Here is a 22,564-nt window from a genome sequence, read left to right on the forward strand (position 1 = left end):
CCGTCAAAAATATTAGATGTTCCAGGAGAACAGATTTTTGCAAGGCTGCTTTGCTGTGATACACCTGCATGAAAATGACAAGCAGACGCGTGATCGAAGAGTTCCTAGGCTCACTCACATTGCTGCATAACCCTGTCGCCCAACGCTTGCTAAAATTTTAATTCCCAAAGATTTGAATGAGTTACGGTCACTATTGTGGTATTCAAAGCAACATAAGAACACAAAGGATGAGACTTAGATCTTGGTTAAGAGCTTACCTGCCCCTTAAATGCATCGATGATGAACTGCAGGGACTGAGGCTGCACGCACTCGATACACTTCTGCACCACGTGGTTACCGTTCTGGTCTTTCACACACTTCAGGACATGGCCGTCCAACTCCCGTACCATCTCATTCTATTAGGAGGAGAGAAAGACAAACAGAAAGCACCACCAGGACTCACGGCTGATAAACGCAAAGCTTTCACTGCTACACGTGGTAAAAGAACACGAAAGGCATGAAGGATGCACCGATGTATTTGGGTTATCTCAGTGAAGCTTTCCAATGGCTGAGAGCTGAGATGAAGCCTGCTGTGCTACAGAAACCATCTAGAAAAATACTATTACAAGAAGATGAAACGCTTATTTCATTCGCTTCAAGAGGACACCCTTGTGCAAATATTAAATTTAAGATTTTTCCCCCCAATACACAATTTTTCTTCGCATCCCTCATTCCCTCTGCTCCCCTCATAAAGAAAGAAATCTGAGATGTCTGAACTTCACAAACTTCCCAGATATCAGCTTCACACCACTCAAATGGAGTCAGCACTGGGATAAAAACTTGCTGGGATTTTACAAATGCAGGCTAATATTACATGGTAATTAAGGAAATGGAGCAGCAAAGTTGTAGATATGACTAATGTAACAAACACACAGGCTGAAAGCTTCACCACTGGAACAGGGTGGATGGCACTTCAGTAATTTAACAACACTACGAAACTGGACAACTGACTTTTTCTACTGCTACAAAAACGGGCGTTTTAGGAACACGGAACACTCGCAAGACAGCTTTCTAGAAGAAGACATTAGCAAATCCTTGGACCAGCAGTGCCACAGTTTGTGCCGCCATACCTTCACTGTCACCCAAAGCCACACATATTGCTAAGGCAATAGGTGAGCTCGGGCTCGACCTGAAGGCAACACGCGTTTCTAAATCCTGTTTCAGCTTTTTAACTTAATAACCCACATTAAGTTTCTTCTACTGTGATTCCTAACGCCTTTATTAGCTAGCTTGCGTAGCATATTTTTCATCTTAATTCATTGCTAATGAAATCCTAGAGGAACAGCTTTATTAATGAGCTTTCACTAGAATTTAGGCTATTCTCCACCTTTCCCTATGCCAGGCCTGGCTCAGCAGGAACCAGGGGCTCCTCATTCTCCTCACTCTGCGGGAAAGCAGAATATTGACCCACATATCAAAGCAGCAATATCTCAGTGAATAATAATAAAAGTAGAACTCTGGCACTGCTTACTTCAAGGGATTTAAAATATCTCCTTATTCACTATTATTCACAATTTCCCCCTCAGCCAGCCTACGTAACCTGACTGGAGGGAATTAGCAGAGAACCGACACCATTAAGTGTTCAGTGGGACAACGAGATGACAACGAGACCCAAGAACAACATCACACACTTACCAAGCACAAGAAACACAACAAACATACCATAAACCAAACCAAAAGAACACCAGCCACAAACAAGAACAAGAGTAACAGAAGTTTGCAGTCCAGGTCACCAAACAGCAAGGAACGTTAAACATCAAGAAGAAAAGTTAAAATTGAAACTTACAATTACCTGCTGGTCTGGGGGAATAAACTCAAGGGCCTTCTGGATCACCCTACAGCCGTACATCTGCAAAGCCAGGGACAGAACATGCCCACGGATACGTTCTGCCAAGGCCAACTTCTGCTCCAGGCTGCCAAACTGGAAAGATTAAAACCGATCACTACAGACACACAACCCTCACGTGGCCAAGCAGCGCAGCAGCCCTCCCGTCCCGTCATGCCAAAGTGGTAAACAAGAAACACTCTGCCTACTGAAAAACACACCAGCCACAGCTCAACGGATCTCGAGAGGCACAGAGAGATGTCTGTTCTGTCTCTGACATGTCTGACACGTTTGAAACAAATTCCAGACTCAAAGGCGCTACAACCACCAGGGTGAGGTGCCAGTTTGCTAATGCGGCAACCCCTGAGATTGGTGCTTGCTAGGAAGTTACTGGATTCAAAATAAGTAAATAACCAGGGCTTAGCGTAGAAGGAACAGACCAGTTTCAAGACAGAGATGGATGTCTGCCCACCTTCCTTGTACAGAAATACACATTTTCTTTCAGTGAATGCTGTTTGTTGTGTTTCTAAACACGAGTACTGACAGCTCAGCACAGCGTCCTTGGAAAGGGGAAACGAAGTCTTCTTGGCTCTAAATCTCCTGGATACACTGTTATTTATCCCTATACCTTTTGCACCTCTCAAAGCAAGGATTTACTCGTCAGAAGAATTTCTGAGTCCCCCATTTCAGTCACCCCAACAGGAATGATCCAGCAGCATGTGGGGATGAGGTGACATCAGTGCTGACAGACATCCATCCTCTTAGCCAAACGGCAAGGCTTCTAAGAGCTCATCCCGTGCCTCAGGGCAGCAGGAAGAACAGTTGTTGCGAAGAAGGGAGTGAAGACTTACTTCAAAGAACTTCTGGATAACATAATTTCCAAATACATCGACCATCAACTGATAAGCTGCCTGGAGGATCTCGTTGAACACAAGCTGGCGTTCTGCTGGGGTGGCACGCTCCAGTTTCAGCTGAATAAACCTGAAAAATAAGGTTGGTATGATGCCACTGGCACACGTGCCCTCAAAGCACTGGTTAAGACAACTCCATTCATAAGGCTCACACACTGAGCTCTTACAGAGCAGAGATCTTTAAATCACAGGGATCTGAAATCTTGGGTGGTGGCAGTCATAAGACCTATGTCTACGTGTCATCTGTATCCCAACATCTTAAGCAAAGCAAATCATAACAGGGTAACACAGCAAGGTCTTGCAACCAGGCAAATTTTGAAGCAAGCAAGCCTATCTTTGGAGAGGGGAGTCATGCTACCAGGACTTGTCCCCAGCCTATAAAAAGGAAGGTCTGAGTGTTACACTACTTGGCTGTGTCTCTTCACACCCCCTTTCCCTCTTTACACCTCCTTTTCCTTTGCTTCAGGACGTGACACAAACTGCCAGCTACGCCAAATCAAAGAGCAGCTGTCCCAAAAGCTCCCCACGGCACAACGTTTTCAATCCCACCTGGATCCATGCTGATCCTGGGAGAACTCCATGATGTGCCCAGCAATCTCCCTCAGCTGTAAGTTGGGGTACCGGTTATTGCGAAAGTCTTCGAGCAGCCTGCTTCGGCCGGAGGGCATAACGTCAGACATCCCATAGCGCAAGCGAGACGAGGGGAACAGCGTACTGCTGGGGCTGAAGAGGCTGGAGGCACTGCTTGCGCTGCGGTACTTGGCTTCAGCTCCAGGAGCAGCAGAGATGTAGCGGCCACTGCCATTCGTGAGCCCTCCTGCAAGTCACAAAAACAAGGGGGGTTCAAGAGATGAAATAAAGCGGCCAAGGAAGTAGTTCACAAGAAGCACGCGCAACCTTCACGTCCCATTTTACCTCCAATTACTCCTCTTCCACCGAGATGGGTTGAGCTAAAGATTTCAGCACGGAACAGGCTGTAACAATCGCTGTTCCTCGCTCTGTGTTCAAAGTGCCTAAAACTGACAAGTGTCAATCCCACTGCTTGGATCTTTTTGCTAACTTGAAGTTTCTAATTGCTTTATCCCTCACCCTCCCTCGCGCAGCCTACCCTTCACTGCTGTGCGAAGGCCTGAGTTGAACAGAAGCGCACCGGTGGTGGGGACAGAATTCAGATGAAATCAGACAACAAAAAGGCAGCAAGAACAAAAATTTTAGAGATTAAAGAAAATCACTATTCGGTACAAGTGAAAATAAATTAAAAGCAATGAAGACCACAAAAAAAATAATCCTGTGCTTTCACATTGCCCTAAAGATTTTCATCCATACTGAGAGCACTTTGTTACCCAGTGATACGGATGGGGAATATTCATACAGCCAGCAGACTGTGAGTGCTGATAGGAACCAGGTAAACCTTCACATGCCGTTTCCCTGCCCATGATTTCTAAGCGTGCAGCAGCAGTACGGCACAGGACTCTTCCCTTTCTCGCAGGGCTCGGGATCCCTCTGCTGGCCAAAGGCCGCCAGCTACTTGGGCGAGCGGGATTTTTCCCAAGAGGAACCGAGTTCTCCCCAGAAAAATATTCTTCTGGCTTGGGGACCTGCCACCTGACAGACCAACAAGAGGCAGCAAGGGCAAGTCACCTGAAAAAGTCCACAGGGAATCTTTGCCAAGGAAGAGATGGAAGACCTCCACGGCAAAGGGCTGTAGGTCTGTCCACAAGAACAGACCTCCTCCTGGCAGCCACGCGAATGGCAGGGTCAAAAAAGGATTTAAAAGTTTTTAAAAAGGAGTGAACTGCACTCCTCTGCCAACAACGCCTCGAGGAAGCTTGCACGCAGGAAGCGCTAGGTGAGAACTAAGTATCTGATAAGGGGCTAATTAAGCTCCCCTGTCTCTGAGCTGGGCAAGCATGTTCTGACGCCTCCCGAGCTGGTGCCAAACCTCGGCTTTCTCAAGGAGAAAGCGACCGGAGAACTTCCTCTTCCCCTCCTCCTTGGGCTGCCTTGCCAACGGCATGGCCATCGGTTCCTCCACCTGCCCTCCTCTTTGAGCCAGGGCTCTGAAGTGACGCAAATTCCTTGCTGCCGGGAGGCCCGGGATACCCAAGGTAACGGGGAATCAGCAGCAAGCCGAGCCGTGGGGTACTGGCGTTCTGCACCGCACCCAAAGCCCTCGGAGTTAGCATTTGTTTTTCAGAAGCCTGGAGCAGGTGAGAGTCACGGCGCTGACACACTACAACGAAAAGCTGTACCCTGACCAGCTCCTGCAAACGGCTGTAAGAGGAAAGGGTTCAGCACCCCGTTACCATCTACGCCGCGTGTCTGAATTCAGAGGGAAAGCCTCACCGGCACAGGCAAAACCTTCGCGGTCAGAGGTTTGCCAAGTAAGGACCTCAGATTGTTTTGGAGATCCCAATTCAGGCACTGAAGTTCTGTCTCCTCCTGATGGAGATGCTGACCGAAGGTCTCTCCGTAAGGGTCAGTGCCATACTGGGAATTAGAGACTGGGGGGCGGGCAGGGTTCCTAACAAAGCAAGTGCTTCTGAAACCCATCTGTCACCACCCAAGGGCAGAAATCCCAGAGAAGCTCAGGCTCCTCTATGCCAACGTGTGACTGGGAGTGCGAGGAGATGGGCAAAGGAGGCTCCTGTGATTTTACCAGCTACTACAGAGAAACAGCTCCTGTTTGAGAGCAGCACGCACAGTCTGGAAGCAGCGCTGCTGAGGGTTGTGGGGTCACTAAGCTAGAACAGAGGGACAAAATCCCAAAGAACAGAGGTGCCCCCTGCAAGATGTTGGCACTGACAGTTTCTCCTGTGTCCTCAGCCACAGCAAACCTCCAAAGCAGGTCTGCAAGCTGCCTGCAGCCATCCTCCCGGGCACGCTAACACCAGGCCGCCCATGCTGAGCACCACCCTGCACCTCCGACAGCAAGCCAGGACACGGGGCTGTGCAGTGACAGCTGTGGCACGGTCAATCTCTGAACAGACTGACAGGGGAAGACCGGATTGTCTTCAAAGTGTCTGGGATACACACGGAGAAATCTTTATCTGGGGAGCGCAACGTGCACAGACTTTATCCCAGGACTCCACTGCAGAGGAGATGCTCAGAGTCCCGCTGCGGCCCTAACAACTGCTTCCTATTTTCAAATGCTAAGTCATCTTCCCAGTGCTTGCTGGTATGCTTAAGACAGATGTTAAATTAAAAGAACTACTGATTTCAGGGAAAAAATGGCAACAGAAGGATGAGTCAAAAAAATAAAACACACAGGGGAAGAAACACAAAAGCTGCTTTGCTTCCTAAACAGCCCAGGAAAGACAAAGCACTTCCTAAGCAAGCTTCCACTGGACTTTTGCAGGGCCCTCGAACTGCGCAGAAACATGGGAGTCGCCTGCGTGCACAGGGGCAGTGCGGTGGAAAACAGGAAGACGAAGAGACAGCTCTAAGACAGCCGGCAGAGAAGAGGGCCGGGCCGCCCTGCAGCTCAGCACCAGGCAGGTCCCACTGGGAAGCGCAGGAGCCAGCAGCCCCTGGGGCACCCCCGGTGTCCCCTGGTCACTGCCCCTGGTCATCAGCGACAGAACTGCTGCTGGGACTGACTACGTGAACTGATGGGAGCTGTAACCTGGCCAAAAATAAATGTTATAATTCAATTTTTTTAAATAACGTATGTGGTATTTCCAAATTTTGATCAGTACCAGGAAAAAAGAGGGGCCCTGCTGCGCTCCGAGCCCCGAAGCGCGTACTTACCGACAGCTGTTTTATCTTAGCTGCACGTGGTGCACACACCTCTGAGCTTAAAGCGTGCATTTAGCTCAGCCTCCCTCCTCCAGCAGTTCTTCTCACAAGAACTGGCTGCACGGCTATTTCGGGTACTTGCAATTGCCCGGCCATTTCACAAGGTCACTTCACAACACCAGAAAACACCTAACGCGACACACGCACACCGTTTTTCACAGCTAGGAGCCTTCGGAAAGCCAGAGGAGCAGGAGCCGAATCGTTACTACTTACGCACAGCACACAAGCCCAACGAACGATCGACTTTCACATCCATGAGACATGACAAAGGCAAATCCACGGCCTACGTGGCATTTAATTGTACATCTGCTGATGGCGAGCGGGATTTAACGCCAACTCATCTCACCGTGTAACCCTGAAATCAAAGGGCTCCCCCCTGTCGTCTCCCCCCCCGACACCGCGATAGGACTGTTCCAAACCTGGCTGCCCTCATTTCCCTTCCTGCAAACACCACGTCTGCGTGTTCCCATCTGTCCTTTCATTTTTAGATATTCAGAAACTCTCCTCAGCCTCCATCACCAACGACTTTTGGTATCGCTCCAAGACAAAAGGAGCCTGCCTCGAGCTTCTTGTAAGGAAGAAGTAGTGCCTGTGCTGTTTTTATAGCATTAAAACTTACTTTAAAACCAAAGGAAACGGTGATCACATTCACCGCTATAACATGTCTTACGCTACGGGTGAAAGATAACCTTAATAAAATGAACTTTCACAGATTTCCAGGTAAAAACCACACAGAGCTATGAGCTTTCTCTGGCAATAGCTCCCAAGCATGAAGTCAGCCAGAGAGGACCCATGGTAACAAAGAAAAGGGGCATTTTGTCAAACCGGGAAGACCCACGCTCGCTGCTCTGGGGCACAGGCCATTTCTGTAATTGGGAACTCTCCTTTCTTCCCAGTGTTTGTTCGTGGAACAGATTAACCTTTCTCTGATCCAGTTTTCAAGATTCATTCTTTTGTTTGCCTGCAGGGGCAACAGACTTTTCCTAGTGCCAGAATCTGAATCTGGTTAGTCTTCAGCCTTAATTTATTGTAGCTATTTAACTGTCAGCTTAAGGACTGTACAGCTGCATAAATAAAGCTAAAAGCCCTTCAAATTCTATTAAAGCTCTGAACAAGAAGAGATGGTAAATCTAAAACTGATCTCAAAAATCGTATTTATTACTATTTCATGCAAACTTTTAGCCAGCATCAACACTGAACACATACGCTTGTGGTAAACAAATATATCTGATGAGTAACGGCATGTGTATGCATCTAGAAAGCGTTCTGATAACCCAACTCCAGACTGATGCTTGACAAACAAAAAGTAATTTTTTAAACAACTGCTAAATTATTCGGTGCAAAGGCAAAGAATAACCCATCTTTTTTGTTTATGAGGCCCTGGAATGAACACTTCAGGAAGCTCAGATGAGCACTGCTTTATTATTTAATATATCCTTTATTTATTCTGAAAGACTTACTTGATTGTGTATAGGAGGTTCTGGACCTACTGAAATTTCAAACGGAAGATGTCACTTGCATAAAGTAGTGTACTTTACCAAAATCAAGAAAGCCTCTGCCATGCACTAAGGTGCTTTTGATACGGGCACACTGATGGGAATTTCTCAAAAGCAAACTCACAAAATCCTCAGCTAAAACTTGAATATCGCTCCTGATAATGTTACCTATTTTGGTTAAAAGAAACTGTATCCTAGGCTCGTTAATTACTGAATGCTTAACGGATAATTTAAAACATGTGACAAGTTTAAGGATCAGCCCTACGTATCTATTCAACCCAAGGATAACAAGCAACTGGAGCTGGTACCGAGATATATGCAAAAAAAAATGTTTTTAAAGCACTTGTAAGCGTTATCCTGAATTTAGAGACGAGGAAACAGGCGGGCAATGCGTGTACCTTCCTGTCCGACAGCTCAGCTACTCAGAGGCACCGACACCTAACGCAGGTACTACAGCTCCTGCTTCAGCGTTTCACCTACTTCTGCAACATCAGGGAACCTCTCGCAGGACTAAGCGCAGCGACCAGACCACAAGCATCTCACCCCCCCAGCAGCGGGGGTGTTGGTGTCTCTGCCCGACAGGGGAGCAGACCAGCAGCAACGTGCCGTGCTGGGACAGCGGCCCTGGGGCTCTTACCCAGGTTTAGACTTGAAGAAGATCCATGTGAGGATAAGGAGGGTGGTGGAGTCTGAGAGTGGCCAGGTCCTTGGCTGGGCAGAGGCATACCCACAGGTCCAGGAGACGAGGAAAACCCAAGGCCATTATAAAAACTGTGTCCTATGGGTGTCAAACTGCTGGATGTCCTCTTGTACAGGTCACTGCTCCCCGTGAGGGAGTCTCGGCGGGAGCCGCTGCCAGTGTTGGAGTTAGCAACTGGAAGGAGGACAAGAGCAGAAGTGAGTGAAGACAACAAGGTGCCCGAGACAACCGGAGAGCTGGAGAGGCGTGCAAAACAGGCAAAAATAGACCGGCACCTACTAACAACGCCACTGCACCAGGCTGTTGTTCTCCTACAGGTGGGGTATGTGCCCATACGAAATGCATTTATTAAAGTCATGTTTGCTAATGATCAAGCAGAAAATCGATTTAAATAACTAGCTTGAATCCTGTCTGTCTTGTATAGTTTAAGAGTTTTCATACTGAGAGAACACTGCCAGAAAACCAGCCCCGAAAACCTAAAAGCCAAAAGATCAAGGAGACACAACCTACCTAAAGGAAGCGACAGAACGAGAAACAACAGCGAGCGTTTTGGCTTTGGGCACAACCACTTGCATTTTGCTTCTGAACCCTCAGAAGAAAGGTTTGTGTACTTCAAAGGGCTTCTTCCCTACACATATCACTTAGTGCAACATCAGGTACTACATCTCCCTGCAAGCAGGGCCTCATACTTATCCTTTGGCCGTTAGAGCTCAAACAAATCCAACAAGAGATTTTGTCTATTTATGTTTAAGATCATGTACAGTTTCTTGTATGTTTACTTGGAATCCTCATTCTCACCTTTCACTGTATTAAAAAAGAGCTGAAGAGTCATTTCTTTTCTACTCATTTGCATCAAGCTTTATTGAGATGGTAATCAGAATTCAAGCTAAACACAAAACTAACATTTTTGAAGAGTTTACTTGCTAGCCAGATAAAAACCTCTTTAAAAACACTGTCTACTTGAGGAAAAAACTCATTTTTGCATTAAAATCTGGTTTAATAAATACTGGAATTGATAACAATTTTAACGAATTAATCTTTTTTTTTTCATGACTGTAAATAATTTCTAGAAGCAACAGCCTCGCAATTTATTGATGGATTGAGGGAAAACCAGTTTGTGCATCTTGGCTTTGGGCAAACTAGCCATTGAATTAATCAGCTGAATAAACTGGAATGGAAGAAGTGAATACTGTGTTTACTCGATCCAAGATGGTTCACATTTTCAGGCTGGGATTAAGAAAAATATATAGAATAAATTTATTTAAAACTGTGACTTGATGCAGTGACACTGTCTCTTTTCTGATGGACCAGGTTCAAAAGACATGTTTTAACTTGCCCTTCAGACGGATGAAAGCAGGAAAGTTCAGGACATAATTACTACCTCTAAGCCTAAGCAGCAATTAAAACAATTGTTCTACTTGAAGGAAGAAAAAAAAAAAAGGAAAAAACCCAACCCATAGACATCTTTCTGGGTTGGTTTTATTCTGAAAAATCTTTGTCTCCAGCTGGCTAACAAACAAATCAGAACAAATCTGAACAAAGAAATGATGTGTATAATATTTCTTGCAACCACAAAAAGTGTCTGGCTTTTGGGTGTATGATAGAAATAACGACCAGAATAAAGCATAGAAACCACCTCAAATAAAAAAACGTCTTTAGATTACAAAAAGCAAGTTACTTAGCCATTACTCTGAGGTAAGAGCTAGCACACAGACAGTTACCCCTCCAGAGCCCATTCCTGTCAGTCCAGCATCTCCACCGAGCGCATGCCAGTAAAGGCAAGGCAACCCAAGGCTGTTTAACAACTTCATCTGTAGCTACAAGGGGATGTCTGATAACGCACCAAACGCATACAGCAAAGGAATGAACTTGCCACGCTACCTCTACCATATTAGCCACTAGAAGTTTCAGCGGACTGGACTGCCCATTTTTAAAGCCAAAGCAGTTCCCTGTGAAGAAGCTGCAGCTCCTACCTGCTGTTCCAAAGCCTCCCAGCGCCGACCCCAGCGTGGCACCGAGAGAGCTGCTGCTCCCAAACCCCAGGGAGGTGTTGGCAGGCTGGGCAGAGCCCTGAGAAAAGAGGGAGCTGCTCTGGGAATTGCTGCTGAGAGAGTTGTTGCCATAAAACGAGCTGGAGGCCAGGTTGTTGGTAGGCTGCTGCTGAGGCTGGGGCTGAGGCTGCTGCGTTCCCAGAGGGCGAAATGGTCCGTTTGTTGTTCCTGCCAGGCCACCAGCTGCACCATTGGCCGAAGCTGCAGCTGCTGCAACTGCTGGAGAGAAAGTAACAGCAAGCAGAGTTTGAAAAATTTGTTTCTGGATCCATGTTGGAAGTTAAACCTCAGCAGGATCCTTTTATTTCCCATAGATTTTTTTCTTCCCCCTCAGCAAGAAAACCTCCCTTTCACATCAAAAATCTGTAAACATCTCTGTACTTCACACCTATGCTCCACAAGTCCTGCACAGAGACACCAAACAACAACAATGCAAAGTTGTTATTACTGCTGTTGGTATTATTACAGCTACATAGATCAAAAAATGTTCCCTTTCTCCTAAAAACTGAGATTCAAATCAATTCAGCCACACACACAGTAATATCTAATCAAGAAACAAGTTTTGAAATAATCAGAATTGTCCTTTGGTGCATGAAACGCAATCCTGCAGTGTTAAGGACATCAAAACCAAATACTTTTGTTTTCCAGCCAGTTCTAAAGAAAAAGCAAAATAAGAGCTACAAGGAAACAATTAAAAAGCCCGTTTCATAATCTGTTACCAGCACTGGCAAGGACTGCTTACACACACAGATTCCTGCTGAAAAATTCCTTTTAAAGCCTTGAACTCCCAAAAGAACCCTAATAAAATCCAACACAACTCATGGCAAAGACCAGGCACATAACATTTTATGCAAGTAAGGTGATCATCTGGGAGTTCCACACGGGCTAAAGCCTTTCATTATGTGGCAAACTGGATGCCAGCAGACCAATTTAAGTAACTGTCATGAAACCCTGCAAAATAACACAGTTTAAGCTATGCTACCTCTCAGGGGGATTTCTTGAGGCTCAGCCCACAGTGAGTCCAGAGGAAGTTCTCAGCAACAATCCCTGTGTTGGATCTCAGTGAGGGCAAGTGAATCATCATCGCCAGCACAGCACGGGGGGGTTCGCTCCCGCTCCCCGCAGGTCGAGGCAGGAGCAGATTTTCACCTGGCCGGACTGGGACTCACCTGCTTGCGCTGCAGAGGAGCTGATGATGACCGGCGCGGGGGCCACGAGACGCACGGGGGCCCCCAGGCCATTCCTGGCTCCTGCGTTCACCACGAGAGCACCCGTTTGGTCGTAGTACGCGGCAGGAGCCAGCACCGGGTAACCTGGGGGAAGGCACAGCACAGAGCTCAGCAACAAGCAGCACAGCACGCAGCTACCATCTAACAATGACTGTTCAGAAGCATTTTTACAGGAAGATCACAACAGAGAAAGAACAACAGTTTTGATTCTTGTTAAGCACGATTGTTTAATTAACAGTCATATCCTGTATTACTCCACAACTTTCATACCTCCTTTTCTACCTTAGTAAGTCTTTCAGTTAGGGAAGATTTTTTCCCCTGAAACTACTACACTAACATTACCCTCTGTGTAAATTCAGTTATCCAGAGAAAAAAGTGTCTTAAAATACTCCAGCACTATTTCTTTCCCCTGACAAGTACAGCCTGTGCTGGCACTTGTCACATATGTGAACGCACCACACTTCCAACTCTCCCGCTGTATGCTGGAGTGGCTCTGGGTGCACACGTGCAAACAAGACACCAAACTTACCTAAGGTGCATTTTTTGAAGGTACATATTTATCATAACGCATCCTTCAATATTTATGAATACTCTTAAATATGCTGTCAACACACACAGCAGCAGACTTTCTATAGAGTACAACTGTTAATCTAGGTACCCAGCTACAGAACCTTACAGTTTTTTAAAAAAACCTATTCGTGAAAAAACGACATTCTCCTAAGTGAGGTCACAAAGCAGAAATTGTTCTGTGAATGCTTGTTCTGAAACTACAGCCCCCAGCACCCCAGTAATGCAGATTTAAGAAAATTCACAGATTACTTGAAAGCACATATGCTACTACTGGCTTTGTAACTTAACATGGCAACATTCTTCCTAAACCATAAAAAAAAAAACCACAAAGCAACTATGTGACGCTTCTAGAGGGGAGATCTGAGGCCAAAATCATCCTGTTTGATTGCACTTGACCAACAGGACATACTTGCACATTATTCAAAAAATACTTACGTGTGCCCTTGGTCATTACAACCACATCCTGTGTAACCGATGTCTTAGCATTTGTACAGCCTCATGGATCAGAGCTAAGGCTTATATGCCAGCTTCTCTCACTTCTCTCTTGCAGAACAATAAATTATAACAAACCCCTGCCTTTGTCTCTTTCTCTTTTCTTTTTTTAAGCCACTCGTATTTGTCTGGAAGAAATTACGAAGGGGAAGTCCTTATTCTGTTAAAGTCGAATACCCGACAGGGCTGGAGAGACAAGGCTAATGAACAGCACTAAGGTGTCTCGGCGGTCTTAAAATAAAGATCACATAAGCTAGGATGAGCCCCAGAAAAACCTGAACACAACTTTCAACAGGAGCCATCAATTCTTTTGGGTAGACAAGCAGCTAACGCGCCAGTACACCAATCCAGTTGATAACATTTGTTTCATCTGTGGCACAGGGACCTGAACCCTGCTTTAACTTAACCGCGGCACAGGTAGTTCTGCTCGCATCTAACAGCCTCTCCAAAACGCCTCGGACACCCACAGATTAAAGCCTACGAATACTGTAATAAAAACAAAACACTGCTGAGCGCCAGGCAAACATGACACCATGCAGAGACTCAGAATGTAATTTTCTCGGATCTCGCTGGGCACCGGAGAAGTCACAGCCCCCTCGGGCTCCCTACCTGGCATCCCTGCTGCCAGCCCTTGGCCAAAGGCAAGGGCAGAGTTGACGGCTGCAGCAGCCACCAGCGGATCAGTCTGCTGTCCCTGCTGGTTCTGATTTGGGGTCAAAGGACGCTGACTGGCTCCTCCACGGAGAACCTGGAGAAAACAGAGGAAAATCAGTTTGTTTAGTTCGAGCCCCAGGAGTAAGCCACGATAACCAGACACTTGCAGAACACCAGCAGCAACCTACTTAAAGTCCTTGCACGCAGCAGCAGCTATGTCACAACTAGTAAACGCTTCCCTTTACTTGGAAAAAACCTGCCTTCTCCATCAAAACGTTTTAACATTATCACCATGGGTAACTGCATAGGTCCTGATTTAAGTAACACACTCTTTTTCAGGCTTCCTGAGCATAAGCTGGAAAAGCTTCATCTTCTGACCTTTTTCATTTCTTGACATACCTCCAGTACTCATCCTCTGTCAGAAGCGTCTGCGAGCCTCTGCCCCGTTACAGATAACATTCGGTCTCTGCCAGAAAAGCTCCGCTGAAAGCCCACTTGAGCAGAAACCTTAAAAGCCTGACTTTGGAGCTGTGGGCTGGTGACACGAGGTGACATGGGTTTTTCCAGCCACCATAGAGAACGGTGACCCAGTGACACGACACTTACTCACTGGAAATAATGACCAGAGATCACACACCGTCTTTGTGTATGTAGCTCTTGTGGTTGAAGCACATGTTGCTCTCAGAAGGGAAGATGGCAAACTGACCTTTCCTGTAATTACCTGCGACAGGCTTTGTTTGCAAAAGCCTTTTACTCAGTGGTGATGCAAGAGTCTGCAGCCACTTGCGAGGTCAGCGTATTAAAAAAAGCTGTCCTTTGGTACTCAGCACGTCTTGTTGCAGAAATTAACATCATGCGTGTTACCAGATAAAGTTATTAAAAGGAAAAATTACTCTGCACAGAGGCTGGGAGAGGATACTGAAGCTGATAGATTTGGAGACATCCCAGAGTCAGCTATCGCTGTCAAAGCCTGAACATGAACTCTTAACCTGGGAGAATTCCTAGGCTGGAAACGAGCTGCAGCTCTCGGTAAGCAGGCACAGCGCACGGGCACCCTGCAGAACGCGTGTGATGGACGACGTGCTGCAGAAGTGAAACGCTGGCGTTTTTATAAATACACCCCCCTGTGCACAACGTCGTAAGCATCACAACTCGACTGTCCATAATCATCATTCTAGGTTTCTAAAACATGTGCCTCAGCACTTCTTTGAAGAATCCCATCCAAAAATACCCACTTATCTTCTTACAGAGGGAAGGCCTGCATTAAAAACAACACACACAATCCCCACTCACGCCTGCTCCGTGGCTATAAAGTAATGAAAAATATCATAAAGGCTACTGATGATTGGTATGTATTGTTTTAATAGCTTAAGCCTTTGCAGAAGCTCTCTTAGCACATACCTATTTAAAGGGGAAAGGCCCCCAGTCTGAATGCCAAAGCATAGATGTGCCACACTCTTAACTCCATTTACCTGGCTGCATGGATGTGTGCAGAAGGGCTGCTCAATGCGCTCCTGTCAGTGACCTGCCAGGTGGGGAGGTTTGATGATTAACTTTGTCAGGAGCAAAGTGTTCTCCTTCTGGTCACCGGTCCAGAATCATTGGTGTGAAAACATCACTGCTTTTATTATCTGAAAAGGCCTTATAATGCTACACAATTGCTTTCTTGCTTTAGATTTTTTTTTCTTTTGAAGCAGAAGCTAATAAATGCAGTTACCAATTGCTATCTTCTCCAAGGGCTGAAATCCCCAAAGTACAAGCGCCAGAAACGATGGCTCTGCGTTACTACGCAGCACTCTCCTCGCTTTTCGGTCAGATAATGAATCCATTTTGTTTCCAAGCAGGAACTACCGTGGGACAGCAGCTGATAACACTGTGTAAAGCCAGCTCCAGGAGGCCCAGTGCTTTAACCAAACACCAGCCAGCTGGGCAGCAGAGGCAGCCAAGTAACAGGAGCCCCGTCCAGCTCCTGACACCTGCCCTGCAGACCCTCCTTTGGCGTGAAAGGGGAGAAGTGGAATATATCCGAGTGCGTCTAATGGCAGCACAGCCCAACGCGATGACAGTACAGTGCCTCTAATCCTTTTGCACTTGGGTTGACTACAAAGCTTTACTAACAATAATTACACTTTTACCATTGATTTAGTGTGAAAGTTTGGGGTTTTTTAGTGCCAATATAAACAGCAACTAGACTTTTTTTGGGGGGTGGGGGGGGGGGGGGGTCCTTTGGGGACCCAGGAGTTGGACTCGATGATTCTTGCGGGTCCCTTCCAACTGAGATATTCCATGATTCCATAGTTCTATAATTTACACTCCCATACAGTTCTCTTTAATAAAAGAGTAATTCAGTTTTTCATATTTATATATACAACTGTTCTGTATTCTCATAGCAGTCTCTCATTTTCCACCTCTTCCTCCAGCGGTTGCTAAATTCATGTGTCCTCTGCAGAGTTACAACTATGATTAAATACCAGACATTTAAAATGCTTATTTTACTTAACTGAAATTAAGATTTACTTGGTAAAAATTAGGATTTACCTAGGTTGATTTTTCTAGTTCAGAACAAAAACGGACAAGAAATTACAAAAACGTGTTCTTTTACTCTTCTGTTGGAAAATATACAAGCTGTGTAAGCCAATATTCTGCCACTGCCAAGAGATTAAGACAGAACAGTTGGATGGTGCAATCCCCACCAACCACACCATTTATAAAGCATGTAAGCAGGAGTGTCCCCTCATCAGCTCCCTGTGTGAGCCCTTCGTTGCCTGTTTTTGTGAAATGTAAATGCCATTTAAACAACACACACCTACCTCAATACTCAACTCTAACATACTTATAGGGTAACAAATGATCACACAAAGAAAAAATCCTTAATTTTGTCCTTTTAGGTGTTAAATTCTTCTATTTTTGTGTGACTAAAGCATAACAGCTGTAGGCTTAGCCTTATAAAAATAGCAAGTTCAGTGTTTTCTTTTCACACAACTTTTGTTTCCAAGTCCTCGCACAGATACCAAACTAATTCATTTTGCTGTTATTTTGACCCTTTTAAATCTAGTCTTGAAGGAAGAAGCATCATCCTGAAGATGAGAGCACACCACCTACTGACAGCTAGTATTTGACGTGCATTTTCATCCTCTCCAGGGCCTTCAACATGAAAATCGACTGTACAGTGATGACTTCTGCTCGCACACCAACAACATACGTTTACACCAAGGTGTCTGCCAATAAATGGCTGTGAATGTCTTCATGTGCAAAAGCATCCGACCACTTACCTGTTGCTGGCCTTGCTGGGTCTGCTGAGTGGTCTGCTGATTTGCCGAATTAGTTGCAGCGGCAGCTGCAGCAGCTTGCTGCTGGAAGAGACTGGCAGGATAAACTCCCCAGGGCGTAACTCCATAGTACTGGTGAGGGACAACCGCGGGGCCTAAAACGCCAAGGGAATCAGTGAGCTTCTGTAGTGTCACAACCGCCACACAGCAAACGGTCACCAGAAATACCTGCACATCATGCTTGGTTTAACAAATCCTATTTCAAGGTGATCTGCTTTAAATCCTTCGCAAATACGAAGGCATTCTGCCATTTGTATAATTCATTTTAAGAGAGCTTACAAGTCAGACCTGAAATTTCATCTTTGCTCACTTTTACCTTATCGGATGAAGTCCAATTCTGCTGCCAGTGATCCTGCTGAAATTCCACGTTTTTATTGTTGAACCCTAATTATATAGTGAAGCACCAAAACTTTTTTTTTAACCTCTAACAAGAAAGAGAAGGAAACTTGTTTAAGCACAACAGAGACGTGCAAGTCTCTCCTGATCTCAACTGACACTCACGGCTCAATAACATCGATCATTAGATCTCCAAGAAATAAATTTTTAAAAAAATCCCTCTTCATAGCCAGATAGCATCAATTCACAGGTGTCTAAAATGTCATTCTTCTAGCCACCAAGTCCTACCTTGCACTCACAAATAGCCATAAAAGAGCCCAGAAGATCCTGTATCTTTCCACATTGCACCCTCCTTGAACTGCTGGCTACATTTAAGTGACTTTAAAAAAAATAATAATAATAATCTTGGAAAACAGAGAAAACATAAAACACAATGAATCTTCAAAAGTTATCAAGCCTCGGGACATTGTACCCTTAATTTTGTGATAATAAAACAGCAGAACATATCCTTAAACAATTCTGGCTGGTGAAGAACTGCGTAACATGGCAGAAGAAACGAGTCCTTGGCGCTGAGCAGCGGGGTCCCTCCCACCAAATAACACCTATGCGAATCAAATAATATTTTTAATATGCCTGTTCTGTATCTTTTGGAAAGGTCAGCAGAAGAGTAGAAGTATTTCCTTAGCTTTTCAAGCGCAACACCTATCCCATGAGCTGTGCAGCTTCCCTCCCCACCGTAAAAGCACCTTACAGCAGCGGAGCCTTTTAAGGTTGTGCCACATGCTCAACACTGTAGATAAACAAGTATTTAGTGAATTTGAACCACACTTGTTCTTAGATGAAGTAAAAAACTCTATTTTAAGAGAGTTAGCAATAGAGTTCTAAGTCATTTCAGTACGACTGTTAGTTGTGTCTTACAAGTCGCTACGACACCACGAAGGAGAACAGATTTAACCCCACCAGCCCTGCCCTTCTTGACCTGAGCAGCTCTAGACACGTAGTTAATCGATGGATTATAACCTGCTTGTATTCAGATAACATAGATCAGATGCCAAACGCTAGGGTTTCAAGGGAAAACAGTTGTAAGTGCTCCAGTATATGCAGGGAACTGGTTTGCCTTTGTCCTTTGGCTAGTGGGAAGTTGCTGTGACACATTTTACCTAAGCAAAATTTGGGCAGCTCTCTGGGTTATTTTAATCTCTGTTTTAATTACCAAGCGAGCATAGTCTAGATTATTTTTTTTTTCCTCCTAGTTAGAGATTGCTCATCAGATCTGCAAAAGCCTTGGGTGTTTAAAAGGAGAGGAGACAAAGCCTTTGAAGTCTGCAGGTAGCTAGCCTTAAAAGAGCTCCAGGTATTCCTGCAAGTCTGGCTCAGCCGAGTACTCGGTGAGGCTCTCATTACTGAACAACGTTCTCAGTGAGGGCAAGTGTGTCGTCATCGCCAGACCTACAAAAACACGGAGTGTTTCTTTACTCCAGGAGATGTTACACCTGCTTTTACACTTATTAACGATACACATACACGCAGGAGAAAATAAAAGCCATCCAGTGCCTTTGCAATCAAACATTCCCACTACTGCGTCTCACTTACTGGCCACAGGTACCCACAAGTATTCCTTCCAGGAAACACCCGGAAAACCATATCTAAGTGTGTTTGGGGCAGTTTTCCCCCTTTCACTCTCAGCCTCCCCGCTCCAGTTGCCATAAGCAGAAGCCGTACCTGCTCTCTGCAGAACTGCACCAGACATGCCAGGCTTCCTGCCCCGGGTAAGGACCCAGCGAGCACCCGGCTACAGAGCCTCGGGTGCCCCACATCTGAAAATGCGAGGCTGCAAACAGCAACTTCATCAGATATTTACAGCTGGTGGGCTGATGGCTTCAGAATTAACAGTAGGGCAACCGCAGACATCCAAGGAGCAGTGTCTTTTTAGGGAGGGAGGGAGGAACAGCTCAGCTCCAAGGCTCTGGTGCAGCCCCATGCAAACCCTCTGGGGCCAGCACTGATCCGGACCAGGAGAGGCACCCTTGCACGACCCCGTGCCCGAGGCAGCTGGGGAAGAGCCAGCTGCACGTGCTCCCCAAAGCCCGGTCCCAGGCGGTATGTGCATGCAACCATACCCGTCACCAGCTCCAGGCTGGCTCTGCAAGGGACACAGCTCAGCACCAAGTGAACGAGGCTTCCAAGAAACCCAAGCTTGAGAAGCCCGGCCCGGACACATCCGAACAGACTCTACCTTCGGTCTAGGAGCACTGTTTTTCCTGCGTGCAGGTTATTCCAGCATCCACTTTTCTACAAAGAACAGAAACACTTTTCTACCTGTAACGTATCACCTCAGAAGGAATCAACATTTCCCAACTCAGAGGGAAAATCTAAAGGCGAAATTTCTTTTTTGTTGTTGACATCTCTCTCGAGTGACAGAAGGCAATTTCACAACACTTCCTAAAGTCAGCAGCATCTTCCCCAAAGTTTAAACTCACGAGCTATTCTCCTAGGTCTAGGAAGCCCTTCCCTCTATTCAAATTTGCTCTTCTTTTAAGCGCTGCTATTGTTGAGAAGAAAAGAGTGTTATCACAGGGCTGACAGCCTTACAATCATGAAATAGCTGCCATAACGATCGAATCTTAATTGGCAGAATCATCTCTGCCATAAAACACACTAAAGTTTCCCCTCCACTCTTAAGAGAAACTGTGAACAATAGGCTGCCGACAACTCCAAACTCATTTCTTCCATCTCATTAACTTCTCCAAGTCTTCCCGATTTAATGCTCCCATACAAATCAGGACGGCCGTCTGCCGACAGACTTGTAACTCTGAACAGCTAACTAGTTCCACCCCCCTGCAGCGCATCACTCATTCTTATTAGAGAAAAGGCTTTCCAAACTGCTCTGAGTCTAGACAGAAAAGGTGCCTTCACTAAAACAAACACCACCCAGAAGCAAAGCTTTTTGCGTTGCCATTTTTAGCCGAGTCCCAGGCCCTACAAGGCCGACCAAGGAACTCACATCTCTCAGTGCTGTAATGCTGTGAGCACATCGCAGTGCGTGACACACTTTCGCTTTGTTTTTGAGAGCCATAAAGTTTAAGAATTATTCAAGTCGAGGCTCTCCTGCCAGTTTTTTGGGAAGCTTTAGATATCCCTGGGGGGGATTTCCTAGTTCAGATTTATAAGGCCTCTGTCAGAGACTCAGGCATTTGCAGCTTCAACGCTGCTGAGAAAAGGGTGGGAGCTGAGAACACGCTTGCCATTTCCTAGAAATCCAGCAGCAGTTACACGTGGTCTTTCTATGAAATCAAGACACTGACCTCCTGCTCCGCTGAACTTCAGGGTACTGCTTAAGAACAAACACCAGCTTTAGGCACAGTAAGGTGACAAAAAAAAGGCCACCCAGAATCCTCTTTTTATAATACTTACTTACAAAGTGCTCCACAGCACTCTTCTGACTGTAACTGGCCCTGATATCGTTCCAGCACGCTGCTCCCCACCAAGACCTGCCTACAGCTACCACAACGAGTTCAGGTCATTCATTCATCGTTACGCTTTCTTCGTCACATGATGATTTGTTGACTCCCGGACTGTTGGAAATATCCTTGTACTCTAGCTCTTGGCTTTCCTCCATTTAATCACAGCATCATCTGTTTGCCCACAACATGTTGTTACCTACACTTATCTTTCACTGTTATTATGCAATCAGCATACAAAATTCACAACAGCCAAAGAAGTCCAAAGCTCACATCTTTGCATTACAAACTCGATTCTTCACATACTTCCCTGTGATCTATTAAAAATGCCATACAAGCGAGTAGCACTTGCTAAAATCCCATTTCAGAGCTTGACCTGATACTGGCCCCAAAGCTTAGGAGCTCAGCAGCGCTTACCTAACAGCTGCTAAAGCTGTAGGGAGTCACAGCCCAAACCTACAATGCTGTTTGACAGGGCGCTATGCTCGTGTTCACCCAAGGTTTCACGGTTCCCTTTTGGCACAAGCTATCTCACAGCAGAAGAGATTTGCAACGAGCATGCAAGCTACATGTATGTAAGTGGAACGCCGCAACGGTGTGCAGCCTTCACTAAAAAATAACCACTGCTCCGAACTAAGCAGCTTCTATTTAAAACCAAGAAGGCTTCCACTCCAGGTGGCACAAGGGAAGCGAGGCATGATTATAAAAATACTCTTCTGAAAGAACATTCTTCTTTTGTCCTCACCGCTAAGGCCAGAACTTTGTGGCATATGCAGGAGAAGTTCAACGTGCAATGTGTTCTTCACACCGTCTGATAAGCTGTTTTACCGAGCTGTCATCTCGAGATACAACAATTTTGGCTATGACAGTTGGAAAGAATTTGGAAACTGATACTTGAGCGTTTGGGAGAAAGATCCTGCACAAAGACTAGAACCACCATCTTTGCCTGCCATCTGGAAGGCTACATATTCATCGCGTAAGCCTCACAGCAGACACGGGATGTTTTCACCTACAGAATCTAAAAAGCATACATTTTTAAGAGGCAGCTAGCAAAGGGAAAAGATATCATTTGCAGGATACACTGCGGTAAATCAAGCTAAGCAGCAACAAGATACAATATTCCTGGCAGGAAAACACATCCTCCATCTTTATAGCATTTAGAAGTGTATTTACAAAGGTATCTTTCACTACTGTCAGTTACCAAAGCATCCCAAACATGTAACAACATTTATCTCCGCAAGTGCTTCACTTCAGATTTGCTCTGCTTGTTTATCCTCAGCAGAAAGGGAGCCCACAGCAAGTGCTATACAAAAATTATCACCTTTAATCTACAGAAAATAGGGTTTCCAAGACAAATTCCGCTTCAACTCCACAATGATATACAATTATCTCTCTGCGGAAATTACAGTGTACTAATAATTTATTGCCACAATCAGCAGAGTCTCGAGAACAGTTTTGGTACAGAACACGGCAAGGAATGCACAGACAACTGGAAGCACCTCACCTAACGTTGCAGCTGCTGCGAGTCCGGCTGCGTACGGATCCGTGCCTGGAGGAGCGGCGCTGATGATGTATGGATTGGGGACAAAGGCAGCAGGAGCTAAACCTGCTGAAAACATACCTGTCAGTAAAAACAGACTTGACTAGAACTGAAGCCCTACCAAAACACCTCT

General features: G+C 45.7%; 2 protein-coding genes across 17 annotated transcripts in view; both read right to left on the bottom strand.

Annotated features, from left to right (window-relative positions):
• The window catches only part of SDC3 (syndecan 3), a gene marked incomplete at its 5' end in the record, with an annotated part of 120,821 nt that overhangs the window by 49,798 nt on the left and 48,459 nt on the right, over positions 1 to 22,564 (bottom strand). The window lies entirely within an intron of this gene.
• PUM1 (pumilio RNA binding family member 1) overlaps positions 1 to 22,564 on the bottom strand; it is a 71,785-nt gene that overhangs the window by 8,562 nt on the left and 40,659 nt on the right. For 4 of the 16 annotated variants that reach the window (XM_080566847.1, XM_080566838.1, XM_080566844.1 and 1 more), the window contains 10 exons: positions 22,396 to 22,512; positions 17,038 to 17,189; positions 13,721 to 13,859; positions 11,990 to 12,133; positions 10,743 to 11,039; positions 8,707 to 8,943; positions 3,325 to 3,592; positions 2,716 to 2,845; positions 1,826 to 1,960; positions 258 to 395 (listed from right to left, as the gene is read on the bottom strand). In XM_080566847.1, coding sequence (XP_080422973.1) covers positions 258 to 395; positions 1,826 to 1,960; positions 2,716 to 2,845; positions 3,325 to 3,592; positions 8,707 to 8,943; positions 10,743 to 11,039; positions 11,990 to 12,133; positions 13,721 to 13,859; positions 17,038 to 17,189; positions 22,396 to 22,512 — 1,757 coding nt within the window. The remainder of the gene's footprint in view (positions 1 to 257; positions 396 to 1,825; positions 1,961 to 2,715; positions 2,846 to 3,324; positions 3,593 to 8,706; positions 8,944 to 10,742; positions 11,040 to 11,989; positions 12,134 to 13,720; positions 13,860 to 17,037; positions 17,190 to 22,395; positions 22,513 to 22,564) is intronic. The other 12 variants (XM_080566839.1, XM_080566850.1, XM_080566852.1 and 9 more) reach the window with 8 other exon arrangements.

The sequence above is a fragment of the Anser brachyrhynchus genome, assembly GCF_964034855.1.
Source record: "Anser brachyrhynchus genome assembly, chromosome: 24".
In the NCBI taxonomy this organism is placed as follows: domain Eukaryota; kingdom Metazoa; phylum Chordata; class Aves; order Anseriformes; family Anatidae; genus Anser; species Anser brachyrhynchus.